The sequence below is a fragment of the Vidua macroura genome, chromosome Z (assembly GCF_024509145.1).
Source record: "Vidua macroura isolate BioBank_ID:100142 chromosome Z, ASM2450914v1, whole genome shotgun sequence".
Lineage (NCBI taxonomy): Eukaryota > Metazoa > Chordata > Aves > Passeriformes > Viduidae > Vidua > Vidua macroura.
This window is the reverse complement of record NC_071611.1, coordinates 41,555,169-41,578,015: the sequence shown is the minus strand read 5'-3', so window position 1 is coordinate 41,578,015 and position 22,847 is coordinate 41,555,169. Positions and strand designations below refer to the sequence as shown.

The 22,847-nt window shown below is 42.1% G+C and overlaps 1 protein-coding gene across 1 annotated transcript in view; it reads left to right on the top strand.

The window, feature by feature from the left end:
* Positions 1 to 22,847, top strand: part of UNC13B (unc-13 homolog B) — a 210,392-nt gene that overhangs the window by 15,316 nt on the left and 172,229 nt on the right. The window contains exons 2-5 of the mRNA XM_054003085.1: positions 10,258 to 10,287; positions 13,578 to 13,677; positions 17,566 to 17,683; positions 18,625 to 18,748. Of these exons, the coding sequence (XP_053859060.1) occupies positions 10,258 to 10,287; positions 13,578 to 13,677; positions 17,566 to 17,683; positions 18,625 to 18,748 (372 nt within the window). The remainder of the gene's footprint in view (positions 1 to 10,257; positions 10,288 to 13,577; positions 13,678 to 17,565; positions 17,684 to 18,624; positions 18,749 to 22,847) is intronic.

The window sequence follows — 22,847 nt, the reverse complement described above, 5'->3', positions numbered from 1 at the left end:
TGCTTTTTAGCAACTGATCTAAATGTTTGTAGGGTAAATGTATATAGGTGGATTTAGCTCTGGAATCAGGGAAGTTTTGGCTAAGTCCTCAGTTTCCTTTTTGTTTGCAAGGTGTTCTGTTACATAAATAGTATCAAATCCATTTCTCCATCACCACGCTCTGCTTCCCCAGCCCCTTGGAGAATAAACTTTGGATAATAACAAAACTTCAGTCTGTGTTTGTTTTCCCACTTCTCAAGAAAAGTATAACTGATCTAGACCAATCAGTTGGAGGTGATGCTCACCTGCCTGTGCTAGGTCATGCCAAAACCAGGAGGGATTACTCAGTCAGCTAAGGTGTATGTATTTGCCCTTGAGGACTGCTGGTGGTAGTAATAAGGTACTTAGCTCTCTGCTTAGAGCCCCACAAAATTTGAAGGATTTTCTTTTCTGGGTTGTGGTTGGGGAAGAAGCTTTTCGGTTTTAAAAAAGCCAGACTCTGTTTGCTGTGTCAAACAGGTAGCAAAGTATCTTGCATCTTTAATAGTCCCTTTCTTCTTGACACAGAAAGATACAGGTTTGCTTGTGTTGTCTACTTTAAAACATATGATACTGCTGTCAAGTGACAACAAATATGTATAGCAAAAAGGCTAAACTGAAATAAGGTGTCTGAAGCATGTATTCCCCCTTGCTTTTGAAGAAATAACAAAGTGGAATTCACCTGTAATTGCTGGCACCCTTAAGCATTGATTATGTTGGTGATGGAGGAGGTTTGGTGGTAGAACAGGCTGTATGAAACTACTTTCAAAAATGTCACCTCTGGGTCCTAAGTCTAGTGTGCATGCTGGAGGCACCTTGTACTCCAGCACTGGCTGTGGGGCTCCAGAGAGCTGGAGCAAACATTTTGTGCACAGCCGTTAAGGGCAATAATGAGATGCATTGTGTAGGGGAAAGATTTTTGGGCACTGGGAGGCTGTCATTTCAGCAAGTCCCAAAGCAGAGAGAAGATGGCTTATGATTCTTGATCGTTGTTGTAATCACCTGAAAGATGACTTGAACTCAGTCTGTTTTGTGCTGGCCGGGGAAGTGTTCTGAGACTACCTGCCTGCCAGCTGACCTGGGGGACCATGCAAGCAGGAGAAAAGGAGTTAGATACACTCAGAGCCTGGAAGAGCATCTGCAGTGGTGGGAACTTCTGGAAGAATATTCTGGTGTTGGGAATTCCACTCCTCAACTGCCACCTGTTCTCTCTCCTGCTCAGCATTTCACTACATAAGTTGCCTGGACGTAGAAGCTCCTGCACTTTTTCTGGTTCCAAGTATATTTAATGTGAAAACTGGAAAATATTTAATGGGCTGTTGACACTCTGGATTCACTGGCAGTGCAGATCTGTTTCAGGCGTTAAAGTTCAAGACCTGCATGTTCCTAGTTTTACTGCTTCCAGCATCTGGTTCTAACTTTCTTGGCTGTATGGTTCATGAATACACTTTTTTTTTTTTTTTTTTTTTCCGCATCTGGACAGAAAAAACAATAATGTCCAGCTTGTTTCAGCTGCTCATTATCTGAAATGAATTGAATGCTTCCTACTGCCTTTCAGGAAGCTTTTTCTGGGATCAGCTGTAAGTAAACTTCTTGCAGCTTTTACTGCAAAGCAGAAGTTCCACTAAGTGCTAATGTTTAATGTAATAAAAATTTGACCCGTGGTTTACCAAATAGCTTATTAATGTTTTAAGCATTTTATTGTTATGATCTCTTGAGGCTTTTTTGGATAAAATTATCTGCATGTTCTAAAATGCTGGATTTCTTCTGCAGTGCTGAATGGTCATGGTGTATTGTATATATTTTGGCAGCGTAGATCCTGTTCTGTGCTAGCTTTTTAGTAAAATCAATGTATTTAATTAAAAGTTCAGAGATGAGGGTACTTCTGGGTTTTGGGACTGTTATTTTGTGAATCTCTTCTCTCCCTTCCTCTCTGTGAACCCTATCCTAGTTGCTCTACTTCAAATATTGTTTTCAAACCAACAAACAACAGCCTGACCTTGCATTCTGATACTACTTTCCTGAGAAAGCTGGTGTAAGAATTTGGGAGAGCAGTCTCATGTCTGCATCAAGGAAGGAATCAGTTGCAGACCTCTTTAGTTTTCCTTTTGAATTTAGTCCCCTGTCACAGTGCAACTTGTTTTGCATTCATAGTTTGAGTTCCATTTTTCCTGTTCTGTAGTTCCCTAGTAAAATTCAGTTTGTGTTTGAGATATGTTTCATTTTTCTGTCCAAAACTGTTCACAACTGCAATCCCCATATCTTCTGCAGCATTATTTGTTGTTTGTGGGTTTTTTAAAATTTTTTTAATTTTTTTTTTTATTTCAGTAGTGTTTTCTTCACCTGTGAATTTTTGTGGTGAAATAGTTCAAGGAGTATTTCAGGCAGGTGAGTTCTTGAGGTATGCAACAAACAAGAATATGTACGAAACCCTTCAGTTCAGGAAGTTGAAAACTTGTGTGATGTTAAGTCAGTATGTCAAATCAGATCTGGTAACAGATTAACCTGTAAACAAAACCCAGATGCGTCTCTTAACTGTCTAAATCTATTTTGTCATTGAAAGTGTTTAGAAGTCTACTTGCATTAACTGCCTAGTATATTAAACCAGAATAGAAAGTAAATTGTCACCCCTTCTGTTGCATGAAATACCTTTTAGAGAAGTAGAACCTTTTAAAAGAAGGTTTATTTTGCTGATGAAGACTGACTTTTATTATAAAATAACCCCCACAGCTGAACAGCTCTTGCCAAAGGATTTGCGGAGTTTATCTGCTCCTCCAGGTATACTGTGAGAACGTGGGGAATATGTGCAAATGACAGAAAGGGTTTCCTATGCAGTTTTTTAATTTGTTCTGTTCACATTATATAGTAATTTTGGTAGGGATGGAAGAAATTGAATGCTATGAAGCTATGATGCAAGCTGAGCTGTGCTGTACACATTTACAAAGTTTTATGCAAAAGCTGAGCTGAAAAGTGACAATATTTGCAGGAGGTATGAAATTACCTGCTTCACTGAGGGGATCAGACTGGATAGTTAAACAAAATAGTTGTATGTATCTTTCATTTTCTAATTGGATTAGCACAGTGTATTAACCGTGGTTTTCCTCAGGTGTGTGTAGATTTGCCATCATGTCGTCCTGCAAGCTCTCCCAAATTCATGTGCATGAAATACTGGGGAATAGTCCAGATATCCCATCACTGTGCTATGTTGCTCTCATGTTCATGGGCAGCAATAGAGATCTAGACAAGACTGTAATATATAGCTTTTACATATAAATGCTAGACATTTTCTGCTTAGGTTTCAATCCTTTGCTCACCAAAGTTCATCCTGTACAAGTGAAAAGTGTAGTGAAGAAACAAATGTTGGGGTCAAGTTTAGTAACCAGAAACATGCAACAGTGTCCCCTTGGGGACTTAGCTGTGAGCCCCAGGTTGTGGAGTGTCTGGACTACAGAGGAGAGCAAGTGGGTTGCTCTCTTCCTGCAGATTGTGACTCTTGTGTGCATGCAAGGCCTGGATCTTAACTGACCAGAGAATTTACAGAGGAGCAGGGAAGCATCTAGTGAGGTTTGGCAGTGTGGGGGAGTCACTGGGATGTGTACATTACATAGTGCTTTCCTGGAAATCCTGTATGAAATGGTGCTGGACCATGAAGGGGAATACTGAGTATGTGTCCCCTTAGCACAGAGATTTGGAATACCCTGCAAGCAGTCACATGTCTCAGCTGCTATCAGTCTCTGTCCAGTGGGCAGGAAGGGTGGAGTGGCTGGTAGAAAGCTGTTTGTTGGAAATTGTATGATAAATCAAATAAACTTAGTAGCTTTGTGTACCTCTGGACAGGGTAATGAATTTGCAGATTATCTGAGCAGGAAGATGCCAATTCATGTGAATTAGGAAGGATTCTAATTCATTTTCAAGATATCTGGCAATACAGAAATCTCTTGGGTAGATCCATTTACTATCACAGACTACAGATTAAAAACTCTCTTTTGCCCACCCCCTTCCTGAGAAGAATCCTTGAGTAATGTGAATAATGGCTGATTGCTGAAGGGACTATATCCTTCCCTTTGTTTGATGTGGTTTCCAAGGCCTTGGGAAAGGCAAGTCACTCTGTCCTGTGGGCATTCATAGTGGTCAAATTGAAGAAAGCTTTTTGCTACGTGATTAGAAAATGCAATATGTAAGTGCTTTGTGGAATGTTGGGCTTTTTTTTTTTTTTTTTTATTTTTTTTATTTCTACGGACTATTGAAAATTAATGCTCTCATATTGCATCTATACCATTTATTCAGGTCTACTTATTAAAGCAGATTGATCCCTCGGTTCAGTTGAGGTAAACTTGGCTATCTGGGATCCCCCACAGTTGTCTCAATCAAAGAGGTAATGGATTTTTGAAGGACTTTTTCAAGTACTAAGTCAGAAGAATTCTATCCTTAGAAGCAACCTTAGTTCTTTGGACACTGTTGAAAATCTGTGCTATTTTCCTGCTGTCTGCCAGTTACCAAGCAGAGTGGCATTTTGCAGTGGCTCTTCCTTCTGGCAGCAGAGCAATTCTCTGATCAGCCCAGCCCTCCTTTCACATTAAGCAATAACAGAATGTTATCCCCAGTGTACTGTGAACTCAGTCTCAGCTTTTAGGACTGTTGGTCCATGAAGGTACCCACTGTGTTTCCATCATGTAATTCTCAAAGAGAATACTGGGGCATGAAGTATTCTCTTCCCTGCTAGAGTGGAACAATGTTTATATGTAAACCAGTTGTTTGTTTTGCCTGACAGAAAAACAAAGTATAAAGTAATGAATGTGACTTAGGTCCTGTGTCTCCCAGTGGCCCCTGAGGCTGCAGGTGCCTTTCTGCAGTAACCAGCCCAGCTCTGCAGAGCTCTACTGGGGGAAGTTGGAGACTGTGCTCTGGGCTCTGCAGTTACAGCAGAAGCTGTTGAGGTGCTGCTGAGTGCTAGTGGCTCCCTGGGGTCTCCTGTGCAATTATCCTTCCTCTGAGCTACTTCAGGGAATCTCTTCCTTCTGAATATAATTTAACTGTAAATGTATGAGAAGGCAGAGGAGCCTTTCTTTTTACACCTGTCTCAGGCTGGGAATATCAGGGTGGCTTTGTCACATTGAATCTTTGTAGTAGACTTGGAAAATCACCAAACTGCTGTTTTATCCTGCTTTTCCTTTCTTAGGAATTATGAAGGGAGGAGAAGAATTTCAGGCACAGTCAGTACTGCTGTTCTGCTATGGCTCTTGCTATTGCAGTTAATGGCATAACTGATGCTGCTGGGCTTTAATAGGGATAGTATGAAACAAAATAGAGACCAAGTTAGAATCACAGGTGAGGTCCCTTTATGGCCTCTGCTTCCTCCAGGCTGGAACACCTTTTGGGTTTGAGTAGTGGAAAAGAAAAGGTTTCCTCACCCTCAGGTGGAAGATGAGAGTGTGCAAAGGCTGTGCATGTTTTGATCTCTAGGGCAGGGAAAGAGGTTGTGAAGTCTCCTTCCTTGGAGGTATTCAAGAACCCTCTGGACACAATCCTGTACTGCGTGCTCTGGGATGACCCTGCTTGAGCAGGGAGGTTGGACCAGATGACCCACTGTGTTCCCTTCCAACCTGACCTATTCTGTGAAAGGTGCTTGTGTGTCAGGGTGGGATCTCCAGGGACAGAGCGGTGCTTGTTAAAAGTGCCAGTCTTGAGCCACTTGCCAGCCTGTCGTGGATTTTACCAGTAACTTCCAAGAAGTGAGTAGGACTGGCCCTGCGATAGGGTATAGCTGTTGGCGCAAGGTTTAGGCAGCAAAATTGTTTCCAAAGGCTGAGTTATAGAAAGTTTAAGGCTGGAGCACTGCCTAACCATTCCATCCCGCACAGAAGGGTTCCCCTCCCTTCTGCATGCCTGCAGAGGGCACATGGGTGTGAATTTGGTGTGTTGACTTAGTCTCGGCAGCTTGCTGTGGTCTCTTATTTATGTTGTTTAAGCAACCTTTGCACCTAATGCTGAATGTCACTGTACACTCAAGTCTGAGCACCTGGAAGAGGTGAGAAAAGCAAAGTGAAATGGAAATATGTATCGATTCTGCTGTTCAGCTGGGGAAAGTTACTGTAGAAGTTAGAGTGCTCTCAAAAACACATTAATGCTGCATTTGTGTTTCACAGAGAGGAGGAAGCTGTTTATCAAGTAGCTGATCAGGAAAATGCATTTTGAATGCTCTGCTTTCAGCATTGCATTGCTTTTTAAAAGTGGTAATTAAAACGGCGCCCTTCCATTCTTCTAATTTCTCCCACAGCCCCTCCATGGCACTTCATTGTCCCCTGCAAAGGGATGTAGGTTTTGTTCTACTGTGGGGGGTGACCGGGTGGTAAGTCATGTGCTGGATTTAGTTAGAATGTAATCTTTTGGCCATCTGCTCAGGCACTCCCTGTGTTACATTCCTCTCCTTTGCAAGCAAGCGTTAAAGGTGATCTGGGATGTGCAGGTGTTCAGAACACTTGGGTTCCCTTTAACTGAATATGACCATGTGTCTGCTTAGGAGGTTTGAGCAGAGTGTTTTCTGAGCCTTGCAGTAATTTGGCATGCTTAATTTTAATTATCTCACTGGTGTATGTAGCACCTGCTCAGAAAAAAAGAACCCATTCAGACTGTTGGAAAACTATGTGGATAACAAGGCTTTCTCCTTTGAACTGAGTTTAAGAATACTCTGGTGCATGCTCTGCTGTTGTTTTCTCGTCCTCCCACAGTGATTCTGGACATTTTTTTTAAATTTCTGGCTTGTGTTTTCCTTTCCTAGTCTTTAGGAGTTTGTCTGACCCTCCAGTCCTTTGTAAGTGTTGGCTATAGAGCATCTAGAATCTTGCTATGGCTTTTTTAAAAAATATTTTATTTTATTTTATTTTATTTTATTTTATTTTATTTTATTTTATTTTATTTTATTTTATTTTATTTTTATGGGTTTTTTTTTTAAGTTGCAGGCAAGACTTCCAAGTTAATTTCTATTTTGTGTCTATTAGAGTAACACCAAAATGGTGAGAGATGTCAAGGGGGAAGAAAAAAAATCTCTGGATGAATTTAATATTTACTCAAATTTTGTCTGCTTTCTAATAACTCCATGGAATAGCTGTGTCTCTGATACGCTCAAGTCTTTTTTGGAGATTAAATGGATCTTTGTGTGCAGGAAGAGTAGGTGCATCACTGTGCATCTCTTTCATTAAGTGCTTGCACATGGCAGTGCAAAGCACTAGGTCTTGCCTTCCTTTCTAATTGTCTATCATTTTCATTCCCTTCCTGGTGTCCTGCTCATCCTGTGCAGTGGCATAGGATCGGCACAGTTCAATGTTTGCATCTGAATGGATGGACTTCGTCTGCTGCTCAATTTGCTGAGAGAAGCTATTTGAAACTGAACAGAATTTGACATCTCCAGCTGGTTTAAAAATGCTTCTTCCCCAGAGAGCAGGAGTACTGCTCTCTGTAGAGTATCCCTCTCTAGTTGGATAACTAGGAGTGAGTCAGGAAATACCTGATCTAACCATTAATTTACATTATGTTTAGGTTTTTGCTTTGTGACAATGCAGGAGCAACTGTACCTGTAAAACCTGGTCTTGCTGGGTGCTCTAGAGAATAATTTCATTTTGTGGTACAAGTTTTATATTATAAAAATGAGATTTTATATTATAAAAATATACTGTTACATATGGTTTGATTTCAAAGTACTTTTGTGCTGCATCATGTAGCAATGACTTTTCAGCCTTTGCTGTAATTCTGACTAACTAATGCATCAGGTTTCCCCAGAGCTTCAGAACTCAACTTTGAGTCCTTCCTGAGAGCTTGGCATAGAGGAGATCTAACAGGGAGAAGGAGCAGCTGTGGATACAAAAGTTTTCTTAGTAGTGTTCCTTTGGAAAGCTGAGGACCTTTGTGGCATGGTGTTTGGTGCAGTGCATCTGACCTGCAGATTCCCTGGGCTGACAAACAGGCTGGGCCTTAGCAGTGCCTAGCAGCCCGTTCCAGCTCCAAACTCCCAGAAATTTAAGCTCTTACATGGGGAGTCCTGCAGTCTCCCAGCCAGTCCTGGGGGATGTTTTGGGAGCTGCACTTTTGCAGTACTTTCCCATGGGGCTAACAAAGTAAAAACACATCCAAGTCTTTCATGGGAACTTTTTGGACATGCTGTGCAGGCTTGCAGATAAAGCAAAAGAATTACTGGTGAGATAAGACTCCCAGGTTTGTGATTCAGCTCTTAGCTGTAAGTTCTATTTCTGCAGCTAAAGGTGTAATTTATGACATGCACTTTGTCTAGAGGCATTGTGTTCATTCCTGGGAGTTGCTAAGGGTTCAGTTTTTGCCATGTGGGTCTGCAGCAGGCTTGTGATCTTTGTTTAGTCTGGTTGCTTCCCCGGGATATCTGTGGGACTGCTCTTGCTGAAGCCCTAAACAGGCACCCCCTCAGCTGCCGAGGCAATGCAGGGTTTACTGCCTTTCCTCAAAGGAACCTCTGAATATTTAGAGGCTGTGACTGTAATGTACAAATGGCATCTGTCTCTTAGTTTGCATATTGCTGCTGCAGAGGCTGTGTCTCTTTGTGTTTAGGAACCAGTGGCCCACTCCAGCTGCTTTTTTAGCAAATAATACCAAATTTCTACACTGGGGTTTCCTCTGCTTCCCTGCTAACAGTAGTGGAGCTTGTGACAAGCAGGGAGCGGCCAGATGAAGCTTCCTGTGTGGCCACTGCCTGCTTGTGCCTTTTTTCCTCAGGCACGTGCACTTGTTTCTTTGTCTCCTGCCTCTTGCAAAGGAGGCGAGCAGGGAGGTTCAGAGACTGGCTGGTGCCTGTCGACTTCAGGGCAGTATTTGATGAAATGTCTGCTTTTGTGCGGTATGCAAAGGAACCTAGAAAGTGGGTAAATTGTCCCACATATTTCTCAGTGGTTAAACAGACTGATTTGGAGATTTAAAGGCATCTGTATCTTCAGTCAAGAGCAGTGACCCACACTACTGTATGTTTTGCTTGCACCATTAGGTTCAGCATCAGGAGTGCATCAGGCCCTGAATCTGGGAGAAAATGAACCAATTTATTTTGGACCTAAAGCTTGTGGGCCTTGTCAGTCTAGGTGAAAGCTGCAGCCCTTTAAACAGTTACAGTTCCTAATGTACCTGGTGCAGCATTTTCTTTCATGTGGGCATCTACCTGGACTGTAAATGCTTGCACAGGAGAATTTCTCAAATAGCAATCTCAATAGACTGTTATCACACTCTGTTGCAGCTCTGACTGTAACGGTGTCAGGGCATTTAAAAAAAAAATATTTTTTAATATTTCTTTCTAGAACTTTTGTATTGAAAATTGGACGCTGGGAGTCTCTAATAGATATTGGCAGCTCTGTTGTCTGGAGGAAATTTTGCTGCACTAGCTTTTAAATATTTTTGTTCTCTAGTATATCTTGCTTCCTAGCTTGTTAAGTATGTTTTCTTCTTAGTGTTAGTTTGCCACTGGGACAGCTAACTGGAGCCTAGAGATGTCTTCTCTTAGTGCTTACACTTAGCAATTCTAGTGAGGATATGAGCTTGCAAAAGGGAAATGTAAACAAATTCTCCCCTAGGTAGACATGGACCTTCTCCATTTGGTGAGATAAGAGCCAATACTGTTTTATGTTTTAACAATTATATTTTTATATATAAATACTGTCCTGGAATTAAATTAACAGAGTAGAGCTTGTAAAAATGACATTTGAGTTTACACTGCTGTTTGTTTGGCTTATTTAATTTAATTGCCAATGTCATAGTATAGAGCTACTTACAGAGCTACTATTCAGGCTTGATTATTTTCAATTTGTGCTCTGCTATACAGTGTTTGGAGAATTACTTTGTTTATAAAGAATTATTTATTTCTTCTAGAGTGTTTGTATGTAACTTTGTAAGTGAGCTGGTATGAAATGACATCTTGCTAAGCAGCAGTAACTTCTGGTTGCAAAGGGGTGATGTTGAGATTGCTTTGCATTAGACATATCACATTGCTTTCCAAACATTAAGCCTGTGATTGTTTTTTTAAATGCATCACTTTAGAGAGCTGCTGGGGTACAACGGAGTTTTTGTCTCCAGATTTGTTTAACTGAGTGTGAATTTCCAGCTACCAGGACTGTGCAGGGGATGTTGTCAGTTAATATGATGTACTGTGATGCTTTAACTCAAAGGAAACTGTAGCAGGACAAAATCACTGACAATCTCTTATTTTGTTCTTTTCCTTTTTTCTCTTTACAGTAAAAAAAGCTAAACTACATGGACCACCAGGTAAGTCATGCTCTTCTGCTTGTTTGCAGCAATGGGGACTCCAACTCTCTCACTGCTGTTTGTGCTGCTCCCTCCAGTTTCTCTCCACCTCATCTCAGCTCCTTCATGTTCTCCTTAGGAGTGACCTAAACTACCTTGAGAATCCAGGCAGTTTGAGTTAGTAGAAAACTTGAGGCTGTGACCTGGTGCCACAATGGTAAGAAACTTCTATCTGCTCAAACTGACCTGAACAGCTGATGAATGAGGAAATGTGTTCCTTAACTGTTATCCTTCTCCACCCACCCGGCCTTCATTTCATCCTGCCTCTTTCCCTGTTCAAAACAGGGTCTGAAAGTGTCCACTAAGCAGAACTGGTGTGTGCATCTGTGGATTTAGTGCCTTCTCAATCCTGACTGGGGTTGCTGGATGGAACTGCAGAAGTGAATCATTCTCTTATGTGGCAGTCTGTAATGGCTGTGCTTGGAATTAAAATCCCATCCACTAGGTTTTATGTCTGGAAAATAAACCAAAAACAAACAGCTGGTAACACCCAGAATTTACAGTTTGGGCAACTTCTTTTCGCTCTGGTTCAGAAGCTAGCAAGGAATCCCTTAGCAACAAATAGATTTATCAATTGAAATTTGATGTACAGTTTACAAAAGAATAAGCACTTTCATAAAATTCCTGTAAATAAAAACTTCTGGCATAACACATCTTAAGGTGTTTAGATCTGAAACAGTTGCCCACCTGTATTCATAACTTAATTGTTCAGCTTAATTCTTTGGATATAGCCATCCTCAGATTATGGCAGAAGACTTTCCAGGACTCATCCATATTCCATGGCAGATCAAGATCTGTCTGTGCACCAACCTCTAATTTCTAGGGAAGGAAAGCTGAGTGCCCAGACTGGAAGGGAGACAATGTGTACTTTATCTTTTCCCTAGAGACCTGCTCACAAATGCAAAAGATTTGTCCTCTAGACTAGGTTTAACTCAGCCAAGTTGTGTGGTTTCACTGACAAGCTCAGTGTCCCAGGATGATGCAGGAGTAAAATAGGCAGGGAGGGTAATGTAGTAATGAACAATTGGACATGTAGGAATCACAATTCAGTGACTCTGACTCCTTCCTGAGCTTCTGGATCATGTAATTTCTGTTTCTTCCCTTCATGTTAGAATACTGGAAGCTAGATGCTGAGGTGTGCTATAGTAACCCACAGCTATGATGCATTAGAATTATCAATCATACAGTCATGGAATGTTAAGGATTTGGAAGGGACCTAAAGAATAATCATCTAGTTCCATGCCATGGGAAGGGACACCTCCCACTAGACCAGATTGCCCAGTGTCTTATCCTACCTGGCCTCAAACACTACTAGGATTGGGCATCCAGAACTTCCTTGGATAACCTGAGCCAGTGTCTAAACACCATCACTCACAGTAAAGAATTTCTTCCTAATATCTAACTAAATCTTCCCTCTTTCAAATTGTACCTATTACTCCTTGTCCTATCACTATGGTCCCTGATGAAGAGTCCCTTTCTGGATTCTCTGTAGGTCCCTTCAGATACTGGAAGATTGCTGTGAGATCTCTACACAGCCTTCTCTTTACCAGGCTGTACATCCCCAGCTTCCTGAGCCTGTCTTCCTAGGGGAGGTGCTCCACTCTTCTTACTGACTTTGTTTCCTCATCTGCACTTGCATGTCCTTCCTATGCTGGAGATGCCAGAACTGTATGCAGTAATCCAGGTGGAATGTCACAAGAGTAGAGGGGATGAATTGTCTTCCTTGACCTGCTGCTCACACTCCTTTGGTTGCATCCCAGGATACATTTGGCTTTCTGGGCTGCGAGCACTCTCAACTGGCTTATGTTGAGTTACTCAAAAACCACCTTCATGAGGTTTACACAGTCCCACCTCTCCAGCCTGTCCAGGTCCCTCTGAATGGCATCCCTTCCCTCCAGAGCATGACTGCACCACACAGCTTGCTGTCATCAGTGAACTTGCTGAGGGCGCTCCTGATCCCACTGTTTGGGTCACTGACAAAGATAATGAACAGTATCAGCCCCTGTTCTGACACCTGAGGGACACCACTTGTCAATGGCCACCAGCTGGACAATGAATCGCTGACCACAAGTCTTTGGGTGTGGCCAGCCAGCCAGTTCTTTATCCACAGAGTGCTCCATCCATCAAATCCATGGCTCTCTGATTTAAAGATGTTGGGCAGGACAATGTCAAATGCTTTGCAAAGTCCAAGCAGACAATATCAGTTACTCTGCCCCATCCACCAGTTCTGTAGCCCTAGAAGGTCATCAAATTTGTCAGCTATGATTTCCCCTTTGTGAAGCCACCTTGGCTGTTATATCTTTGTTTTCCATGTGAAATTTTGACAGTATTAAAATTGACTTGAGATTGAACACTGTGAATAGATGCAGCAGAACATTGAAATATTAAAATATGTACACTGCTTTCTGGTTATTTAGCATGTCTTGTTCTAGGCTGTTTGAAACTGACAGATAGGCCTGAGGTAATAACTCCCCTTAAAAGAGAGTTTGTTCCTTCTTGCATGCTGCTATTCAAACTTTGAATGTGTCTGTGCTTTGCTGCTTTTGGGTTTATTAGCAAAGTGATAGCAGAAATTAGGAAAAAAGTTCTTCCAGGATTTTTCATCAGATTTAAAATAAAAAGCAAAACATCTAAATAGAGGCTGTCTTGTCTAGATGTGAGTGTGGTGTGGTTTTCCTAGTTCAGGTCCATTTCAGCACACTTACCAATACATTTATATTTTTCTTCTGCCCCTGACTGGCCTGTAAAGTTCTTTGTAGACTCATGTGTGAAAAACTGAATTGGGACTAGGAGAGTAGTTGGGTCAGAAGGGAAGAGATGATATGACCAGCCCAATCTCTTGCATGTATGTTTTGCAAGTTTGTTTTTCACACTGTTTGGTGTTTATGATGGGTCCTGTGCCTTCAGACTGTCTCTTCTTCCTCTTGTCTGCATTTCAGGAGCAGCATCATACTAAGTGTCTATGTTCTTTAGGATTTTACACTCTTCGTCCCTGTCTTACTGCAAGTGAACAGTTTTGTGTTTGTGTTAATTTGGGCTTGGATTTCTAAAAAGCTGTGATTGAAAATTTGATGCAGGTGGAAAACATTTTGAACATTTGGCTTCTTTAAACCCAGTGATATCTTCCCATACGGGCTTTTCATCTGAGGCCTCTCTGGATGCACTGTATGAACTGAAAACGTTGCAGTGTTGCAGGTGATGTGATGAAAGAGTATGATGATGGAGATAACATTTTGTGTCTCATTCCTCAGATAAATTCAATACATACGTGACCTTGAAAGTGCAAAATGTGAAGAGCACAACGGTGGCCGTGCGAGGTGACCAGCCCTGCTGGGAACAGGATTTTATGTTGTAAGTATGGTGGTGCACAGCATGAGGTGCTTGTGATTGAGTCCTTCTGCAGCCCTTGTGTTCGTACAGAGCTGCTAGTGTGTGTAGGAATCAGAATGTTTGGGTAGGTAAAATGCATAAGCCTGGTGACAACCTAAATAATTTTCTTTCCTGTTGTACGCATTGGCCTGTGGCGGAGGATGTATGTTGGGAGATTGTCTCGGCAGGTGCTGTGGATTGGCAATTGCCGGTCAGGTCTGTAATGAGAGGCCAAGTCTGAGGTTGAACTGGGAAGTTACTGTGTGGGTTGGGTCTGGATTGTTGTTGTCCTTGGCCAGTATGGGCACAGCTGTGTCTGTAAGCTGAGACACACACACACACCTACAGCATAGCTTAGTCAAGGACTAAAGGCCCCATAGCTGAGCTTAAATGGAGATCCTGGGTGTGGGAAGAGGGTGTGGGTGTCCACGGCTGGAGAGGCTTGGTCAGGGCAATTAAAGGCTGTTGTTAGTGCACTCAGGGCCTCTACAAGGTGATCCTGGTTACCTCAGTTGGGAGCTGCTCCATGGACAACAGAACCAGTTCATTCCAGCTTTCCCAGGGCTTCTGGTGCAGTTGGCAGTTCTGATTTGCTTTGGTTCTCATAGACGTGACATACAGCCAAAGATTTCCCAGTATCTTGTAGAATGGTGGGGTTTTTCTTCTGATAGATGAATGATTTATTGCTTATACTGCATCTGCTGCTGTTTCTATAGCTTGAGTTTTTGAATATTTGTAAGGCAAATTGAACTAAATTTACTAAATGGGGGCAGAAATCATATTTGTGGGGTCAAAGCTAGTGCTGCTGTTTTTTGAATGGGTTTGAGGTGTTTACATAGTATCTGTGGTAAGAGACCCCCCCCATGGAATTTTGTGAATATATTTCCTAATCCAGCATCAGTTTGTTTCTTCTCAGCTGAAAGTAGGAGGTAGTTGCCTCAGGTTAAGGAGGTCACCTAGGTCAGTACAGTATTCTCATCATAGCTGTTCTCCCACCTCCCTTGTTTGGTGGTACTGCTTTTGGAGCAGCACAAGAGATGTGTGCTCCTGCACGGAGAGTCTGGAGCCTGTCCTTTGGCATCTTGTGAAATGCAGACTCTCCTGAACACCAGCATCTGCTCAGCTCTGCAGCTCCTAGTCAGACAGAAGCCATGACTATCACTGATGTAAAATATCTCAGGACTGGGTAAGGCTGGGACAAGGAATTGAACCTTCCCTCCAAGTCACATGCCCATACTCAAACTACTAAGTCTTTTTGCCTATGATTTGTGCTCGTCCTGTGGGCAGGAGCTAGCTTTAAACACAGCCAACTACAAAGGAGACTTCTCAGTGGTGATTTAAGAAAGCACTTGAATGTGTTGGATGAAGGCTCCCGTGGTTGCTCCTCCTCCCTCCCCTCAAGCAGCTCCTGGAGCTGCACTCTGGTATCAGCTGAGAGCTTAGCTAGCATGCTGTAAAGTCACTGAGACGCTCCATAATTAGTTGCTAGGGAATATGGAAGCAGAATATTAGCTGAACTACCTTGCCATTATTGTCCCTGCTTTAGCCAGGCAACTCTACAGTAGTTCTGGTGTCTCCTTATAACAGAAATACTACATGTGGGAATGAATGTGTTTTGCATGATCCTGTGTACATTAAGTTGTCCTGGGGGAAACAGTGCTGGTATTCCAATACTCCTGTTCTCTAGTTTGCTCTTTTTCTTTCTGGAGTTGGAAAAGGATTTTGAGCACAGCGGTTTTCCCCAAGGGAAGGCTGCTTTTACTGTTTGTGCTGCATTTATCTTTTTCATGAGGCATAGTAGAAGAACAGACCACAAGCAAAAAAAAAAAAAAGCTTCCTGTCTGTGTTGTTGGTTTTGCTGCCAAACTCCTTGTGAGACAAAACACTGCAGAACTGGGGGCTCTGGGATTGTTTGAGATTTGGCTATTTACCAGACCAGTTAAGCACTTCAATGTATTCCTTGGGGACGTCTTTCAATTTTGAAGGAGCTTTAAAAGAACTATGTATTTGCTGCATATTTGCAGGAAACACCTTGAGTGAAAGTGCCCACTGGTGTTTAGAACATGGTGATTAAATTGGTGTTGAAGTTGTGTGAAATGCCTTTATTTAAATCCAATGTGTGTGTGGAAAGTGATGGACACTAAATTTCAGTCTCAGCTCTTTTTGTTCTTAGAAGCTGTTCTGCATCTAACCAGAAGGTGGAGAAAGGGACACACAAAGGCAATCAAAGCCACTGTACAGAAATTCTCTTTATTTATTATTCTTACCTGGTTACCTGGTCCTGTCCAAAGGTACAGGACCTTTGGTGTCCTGTAGAGGACACCATTGAGTGTATCATGACCAGTGTCCTGCTCTGACAGTGTATGTTGAAGCAAAGTATGTGGTTTTACACTGTGACTGAAAATAGAGTATTTCTTCCTTCCCTTTCCGGACTCACTGTTCCAGTCAGCAGTCAGCCAGTCATCATCAGCCTTCAATCGGATGAATATCAAGCAGGGTGAGGGCAGAGCAGTGCTGGTACAGCTGTTGGCCATACTGAGTAACCCTATCAGAGCAGAGGATGCTGGAGACTCAATTACAAGATGCTAGCAGTAAACTCATAAAAGGCTGTGTAGCAGCTTGATTTTGAACTGTTGCAGACTGAGCCACTCAAGCAATGGACACTCCTAACCTCAATTCCTGTGTCTCAAGAACAGAAGCACTTGGATTTAAAATAGACATTTATATGCTTTACTGTAACTATAGGGCTTGTCTTGAACCTTGTAGATAGGATGTTCTCTTTCAATTTCAAGAAGGAGACAGAGTTCAAGTGGATGCTTGGATTTGCAGCAGTTCTTTCTTATTTTGGCCATAACGGCAGTCTATAGAAATAAGACAGTAACATGCTTTTAAATTTCCTTGATAGCTGTAACATGTATATATTTGGGCAGAGGGCAGCAGCACTGACTGTCCATGATGCCTACTTTTGGGGATTAACAGTTGCAATAAAGGGAAGCCCTGAACTTGAAAAATTATGGGTTATAGCCTTTCTTCATCATAAGTGTGAGACAACTGTGATACCAACAGACAGCTCAGGATTCTTCTCTACTTTATTGCTTTTATCAGTGTCTGCTGTGTATGTGTTAGGCTGTTCTGAAGTAGGCATGTTACAAACTAGTATGCAGAAGTGAGGCATAAATGCTATAAAATATTGAGAAGAAGCAAATTTGAGATGCATCCTTCTGTTAATGAGAGGAAAGATGTTTGTGAAAACTTTCAGATAAGTATTTCCAAGAACCTGTCACTCACTGGCTGTGTGGAAGTAGCTGGTGCTGGAGCAGAAGTGGTGCCACACAGCCCTGAGAAATAGGTAGTGCTGCTGATGCAGCTATGCTGGATGTGGGATTGTTACTTTTGGTTAGGAGTACCTCCACTCACAGGTAAGTATTGACACATTTGCAGCTGCCAGTGTACACTTGTGTTGCTGTGCTGCCAAGGGAAACACTCACTTTGTTAAAAATGTGGTGCCTGATGACAAAGAGCAGCTCACCTCTAGGTGTTGGTCCAAGGTACACTTCCTTCTCCTGTGTACATAGCTGCAGAGATGAGTTCCCTATTGGCAGTTCATGCATGACATAGTGCAGAATTTTAGTTTGCACTCTTTATGTAATTAGTATTAAACTAATTAATACTCTAGTGAGTTACTAGAAACTGGTGTTCCCTGTGAGTATGAGCTGCCTCAGCCACACACTTCCAGGAGCTCTCTGTAGCTTGACACAGCTTTGTGGAAATAGTTCGCTGGTATAATCATGGTGATAATGCTGAACATGAAACAAAATTAGATTGTATTCTGCTTTTTTCTCATTTGTGCTGCCTTTAATTTTCTTGCAGTGAGATCAGTCGGCTGGACCTGGGCCTAATTGTGGAAGTATGGAACAAAGGACTGATATGGGACACCCTGGTTGGGACCGTGTGGATTGCTCTGAAGGCCATTCACCAATCTGATGAGGTTAAGCTGACAGAGAACCTTCATTTGCTCCAGTGTTGATAATTAATGCATTACAAATCTGGCCTGGTGCAGCCCAGATTGAGCTCCTCAGCAAAGCTTCCACTTGCAAAGTCAGGAAGACTGAGTGACAGCAGAGAGGGCTGTCTCATCACATTAGTTTTGATTTTGTAGTGAGATCACAACTGAGCACACACAGGGCTCTTTGGTCTCATTTCACTCATGTGGACTCAAGAACTAGGGCCTGATCTATTAAGGAACAGAGACGTGTCTGAAGTCTTAAGAACTGACTGCTTAGTCTGATGGTCAGATTCCTATGACTTACTGCTAAAGACCTCTGTCTTGTCCAGCTGACAAGGTAGGCCCAGAGCACATCTGCAGTATCTACTTAGGGCTTCTGGTTGTAGTGTTAGGTGAACCTTGTGCTAATATATATGGACAAAAGTAGGAAGTTGGATGTGCCAATGTCTGTAACTGCCCTAACTACTGAGTTTGGCGGTTGTTGTAGCTAAGCATTTTTAACTCAAATTTTACGGTATTTACTTAGAAGATTATTGGATTTGAGCAGGGAGAGATAGATCATATTTTCCATAAAAGGAAAAGAGTGGGGATGCCCTGCAGTGTAGCTATGAGGTCTGGTTGGTGCTCAATTCCTCTTGCTGTCCAGATGCTCCTCAGTCCTGCCTTTGAGGGTATACCTTTGCAGTTCCACTGAGAAGGCAGCACTTCTTTTTGCTGCTGCTCTGGTAGATGCCTTTGAGATTTGGAGGAAATCCAGTTGGGAAGAAAAAGGTAGTGCATGCTGAACGAATGTAATTTGATGTTAAGATAGGGTTGATAATGCTGTTAAGCTCTTTTTGGACTGTTTTAACAAATGCGTGAGAGTTGGTGCATAAAGTTCTTCAGACTTGAATGTTCATTCACTTAAGGCCTTTGATTCACAGGAAGGTCCTGGGGAGTGGTCTACACTGGAGGCAGAAGTTATAATGAAACATGATGAAATCTGCGGAACCAAAAACCCAACTCCTCATAAAATTTTGCTGGACACAAGATTTGAATTACCTTTTGGTGAGTGCATTTCCATAACTTACCCAGGGTGCTGACAGTGGAGAGAAAGTGGGAACAACTGAAGTTTTATGATCAAGTTGTGTTTATTCTCAGTTCAGTCAGTACAGTTCAGTGGAGGCCATGTGGCTGGTATTCAATTTTTGTTTGACTTCTTTCTAACAAGATCTGAATAAGTATGAACTATTTGAAAGTCCCTGGGTGCTGGAATATTTAGACTAGCAGCAGTTTTTTCTTCTAGTAGTGTTTTAGGATTGTGTAGTCACACATTTTATTCCCGAGCAGGAGCATTTGCTTCTTTGAATCTAGACAAATTTGGCTCTAGAGGAGGTCAGGTGTGTTGTTAGAGCTGTTCTGTGACGAATGCACATAGCCCTCTTAGACATGAGTTCAGTTAGTGAAACATTAATGTTTAGTGCTCCTGAACATTATCATTAGCAGAGTATATAAATAACTTAATGTTGTAACTACTGCCTTTATGGCAATTACTTATGGTTGAAAAATACAAAATATGGAAAAGCAGCTAATTGGAGCAAACTGATTTCAAGTAAAGTTGTGTGTAATTTTAAAATTTTATTTTACTTAAGCAAACAAAAACAAACCCCAAAAATTGAGGCCTTAGCCAGAATACATCCTAGGCTTGCATAACTTCTCTTTCCAGCTCTTGGCTGATGCTTGTAATCAAGAACTGAGATGATGTTTTTGGGGTTAGTGCTTTTTTTTTTTTTAATGCACTGATCATTGAAGTGTTTCAAAGGGTTGTGTCATTGCAAGGCTCATCCTTCTCCCTCTGACTGTTGCATCCTTTTTGCTGCAATGCCCTAGTCAGTGTGAGCAACTTGTATCCTGCTCTGAGCAGGGGTGGAGCATTTGTGCAGGTACTGGCGTTTGGTCAGCACCTGTCACGATTGTCCATCTGTTGTGGGAAGAAGTTAGGACATCTGTGGGTCTCATATTCTGCTTCCTGGTGCAGGGGATGATGGAGGCTTGGTCCCACAGTTGGACAGTCAATACAAATTGTGTTTTGTGCTGTGAGTGCACTGTGGTGAGTGTGCACAGTCCCCTGGATGGTTGTACTTCTGGGAGAGCACAGTGTTCTATAGATGAAGTGGAACTGCTCTTTAACTACAGTCTAGCACGCAAAGGGGAAGAGATACCTGAAACCTCAGCTATCTGATGCTGGTCAGTAGCCATCCCTCTTCCCCGTGGAAATATCCTCATGTTCTGCTGCTACTGTCCATGGGAAGTTTATTGCTAAGATACTTTTTATGCAAGACAAGGAACAAGCCTGTTTTACCTCGCCAAAAGTCTTGGTTCTTTGGTAAAAGTGTTGAGGCTTCTGGGTGGGACAGAACAAGCCCACAGAGCTGAAGGCAAGGCTTGTAGCCGCTGTCTTCTCATTTGAATTCATTCTGCCACACTTGCTTGTAAACTGTCACTGCTTTTAAAAGAAAATGAAGTTCTGGTGTCTCCCTTTGTGTTGTGAGTGTCCAAACGAGAATTTGCTTTCTTCTGCCTTTCATATTATGGACTGCATTGCATTTGGAGGTATTTTTTTCGAGTATAAGAAAACAGACTCCGTGCAGATATCTTAGAACATCTGAATTTTTAAAATCAGAGTATTTCAGGTAATAATGTGTTTTCTCATTACTTATTTCTTCGCTTAACATGCCAAATACTGAAATAACAGGGATTCCACACTGTTGCGTTGAATGGTTTTTGTTCTAGGGTGTGAAAAGTTGTCTGCCTGTCCAGGGTTTCATAATGTCCAGGAAAAAATGGATGCATTAGTTAGCTCTTTAAAGGCTGTTCTTCCCTAGAAAAGTGCTGCACTTTTTGCTTTGATCTCCATTTTCAGTATGATGTGCCATGGCAAGGTCAGAAGCAGGTTGAAAAGCAGGAGGCACTAAGGGTGTGTCATACTCCTCTACAAAGTGGCATCTACCCATGTCCCCTGCTCCACTGGTGCTTCCCCTCACACCATGACTAAGTGTCTCCTGCCATCACCTTTGGAACAGAGAAGGACTCTGCAGCATGGAGTAGACTCTGTCTCCTTTCCCAGGTACTGTGAGACTGAGCTCCAGGGGTGCATGGAGCTCACAGCACTGCTTCTGCATCTCTCCCAATGGATTTGCAGGTCAGTTTCCCTTTAGCTGGATGGCAGCAACATGGATTCTTAGTGCCCTACACGTTAAGATTTTTTTGTCATGTGAGTTGGAGCTGCTGCTTTGTCCCTACACAGGGAAGTAAATGGATCACCGATGTGCTGTGGAAGTTCTTAAGTCATCAGCTGGGCCGTAGGCAAGCAAGATTGCAAGATTTTAATAACAGCAGGTTTGGAGTGACACTTAGGAACATTGTGTGTCATGTTTTGTTTCCCAGGTGAAGATCTCCTGGCTATTGTAGATGCATGAGAACCAGAATGATGTGTGGGCTTATGTACACCTTGTGCTGCTTTTCAACTTCAGCAGTGTTGAAAACACTGCTGCCTGGGATACCAGCTTTAAAAAAACCTGTGTGTTCTCCTGTTTGGCTGTGCTGCTGTGCTTTTTGTAGAATTTCTGGCTGCTCTCTTATTTAGATGCACACAGATGCAGTACCCCAGGTTATCAATGTATTTAAAATATTTCATTGTATTTAGGTGGAGCTTGAGAGGTTTTTAAGGGTTTGTAAAAGAGAATAAATGAATTTGAAAACCTAAAAAGCTGAAGTCCTTGATGTAAAACATTATTGTGTATGCAAAGAGGTTTAGAAACTGGTTTGTCGTTTGCACTATATTTATCCTGGATTAGTTTGCTGTTTCTGCTTTCACCTCATACATTCAAGATTCTTCCTTACTGGTATCTCTTCTGCTGGTACTCTGGAGACCAGCAGCTCCTAAAGCTGAAATAAGTGCAAAACATACTGATGCTGATAGTGGTAGTACATGATGAAGACAACTTAGAGATTCTTAAAATTTTTGTATTCATATAATGTTGTTTTCAGCTGTTTACCAGGCTTGGAGTTGGGAAGCAGTCATCTCCTAGCAAAGGCTGGTGGGATTTTAGCTTCTGCTTCTGGTGATAGAAAATAAACCTTTTTTGAGGTCATGCAAGAGTTAAACTTTGTCAGTGGCCATATTTGTAATGGGACAAAGAGCACTGATGGAGGCCCTCATATGTCCCCTGTGTGTGACATTGCATGTTCCAGATGCAGCTGTTGCCTTGTGGTCAGTTAGTGTGACATCAGCACATGCTGTGCAGGGGAGGGCAGCTGTGGGCCCTTCTGTGCTGCATATCTCTGTGTGATGGACTGCAGTCCTGGGGATCAGGCTGTCATATGATGGTCTCTGCCAGCCCCATGTTCTTGAATGTGCAGTCTCTCAGAAACAGAATGCCTGCAAATCCTCTGCTACAAAAACGTAACAAATAGTGAGGATGGGAAATGTCAGGCATTATAATTTGAAGCATTTTTGTGCTTGGTAGTCTATTAAAAATGGCAATAAACTGCCTTCTTCATGGCTAGAAGTGGTTGTTAGCCAAGACAGGCTGCAGCCACTTTCTCCTCTGATCATATCTATTTCCTCTTTGGAACAAGAGAGACAAGGGAGGGATACAACTTTTCTTGGTTGGTTTAGAAAATTTTCTGGTAGGGAGAAGAAAATTTTGCTATTATTGTTTTGATGCAGTGAGTGTGTGTTAGCACAGATTTTTCAGGATGCTGCTTTCCAAGTGTAAAATTGTTCTGTTTAATAGCAATTTACTTTGTCCCCCTTTTTTAGAAGTGCAGTGACTGTGCAAATCCCTCACAAGATGCAATACTCAAAAATGCTTTTGCCTCCCAAACTGTAGCAGTTTGGTTCTGTGCCAAGCAATTTCTAGTTCATAATTGGAGTGAAGATGATTTTAGTGTTCTCAACACTCCCAGGGTGGGCGCATGCTGATCTGCATCTAACCATGAAGTAGGATCAATGTGCCTTGTTATTTTAGTGTCTTGGGAACTGAACAGAAAGAAAAACTCAGCTCAGCAGAGTCATTTCAGTGAGAACTTACAAAGATTCCCATACATTGGAAAACGGAAGAAATTTGGGCTGGGAAGAGGGGAAGCCAGGTGAACGAGCACT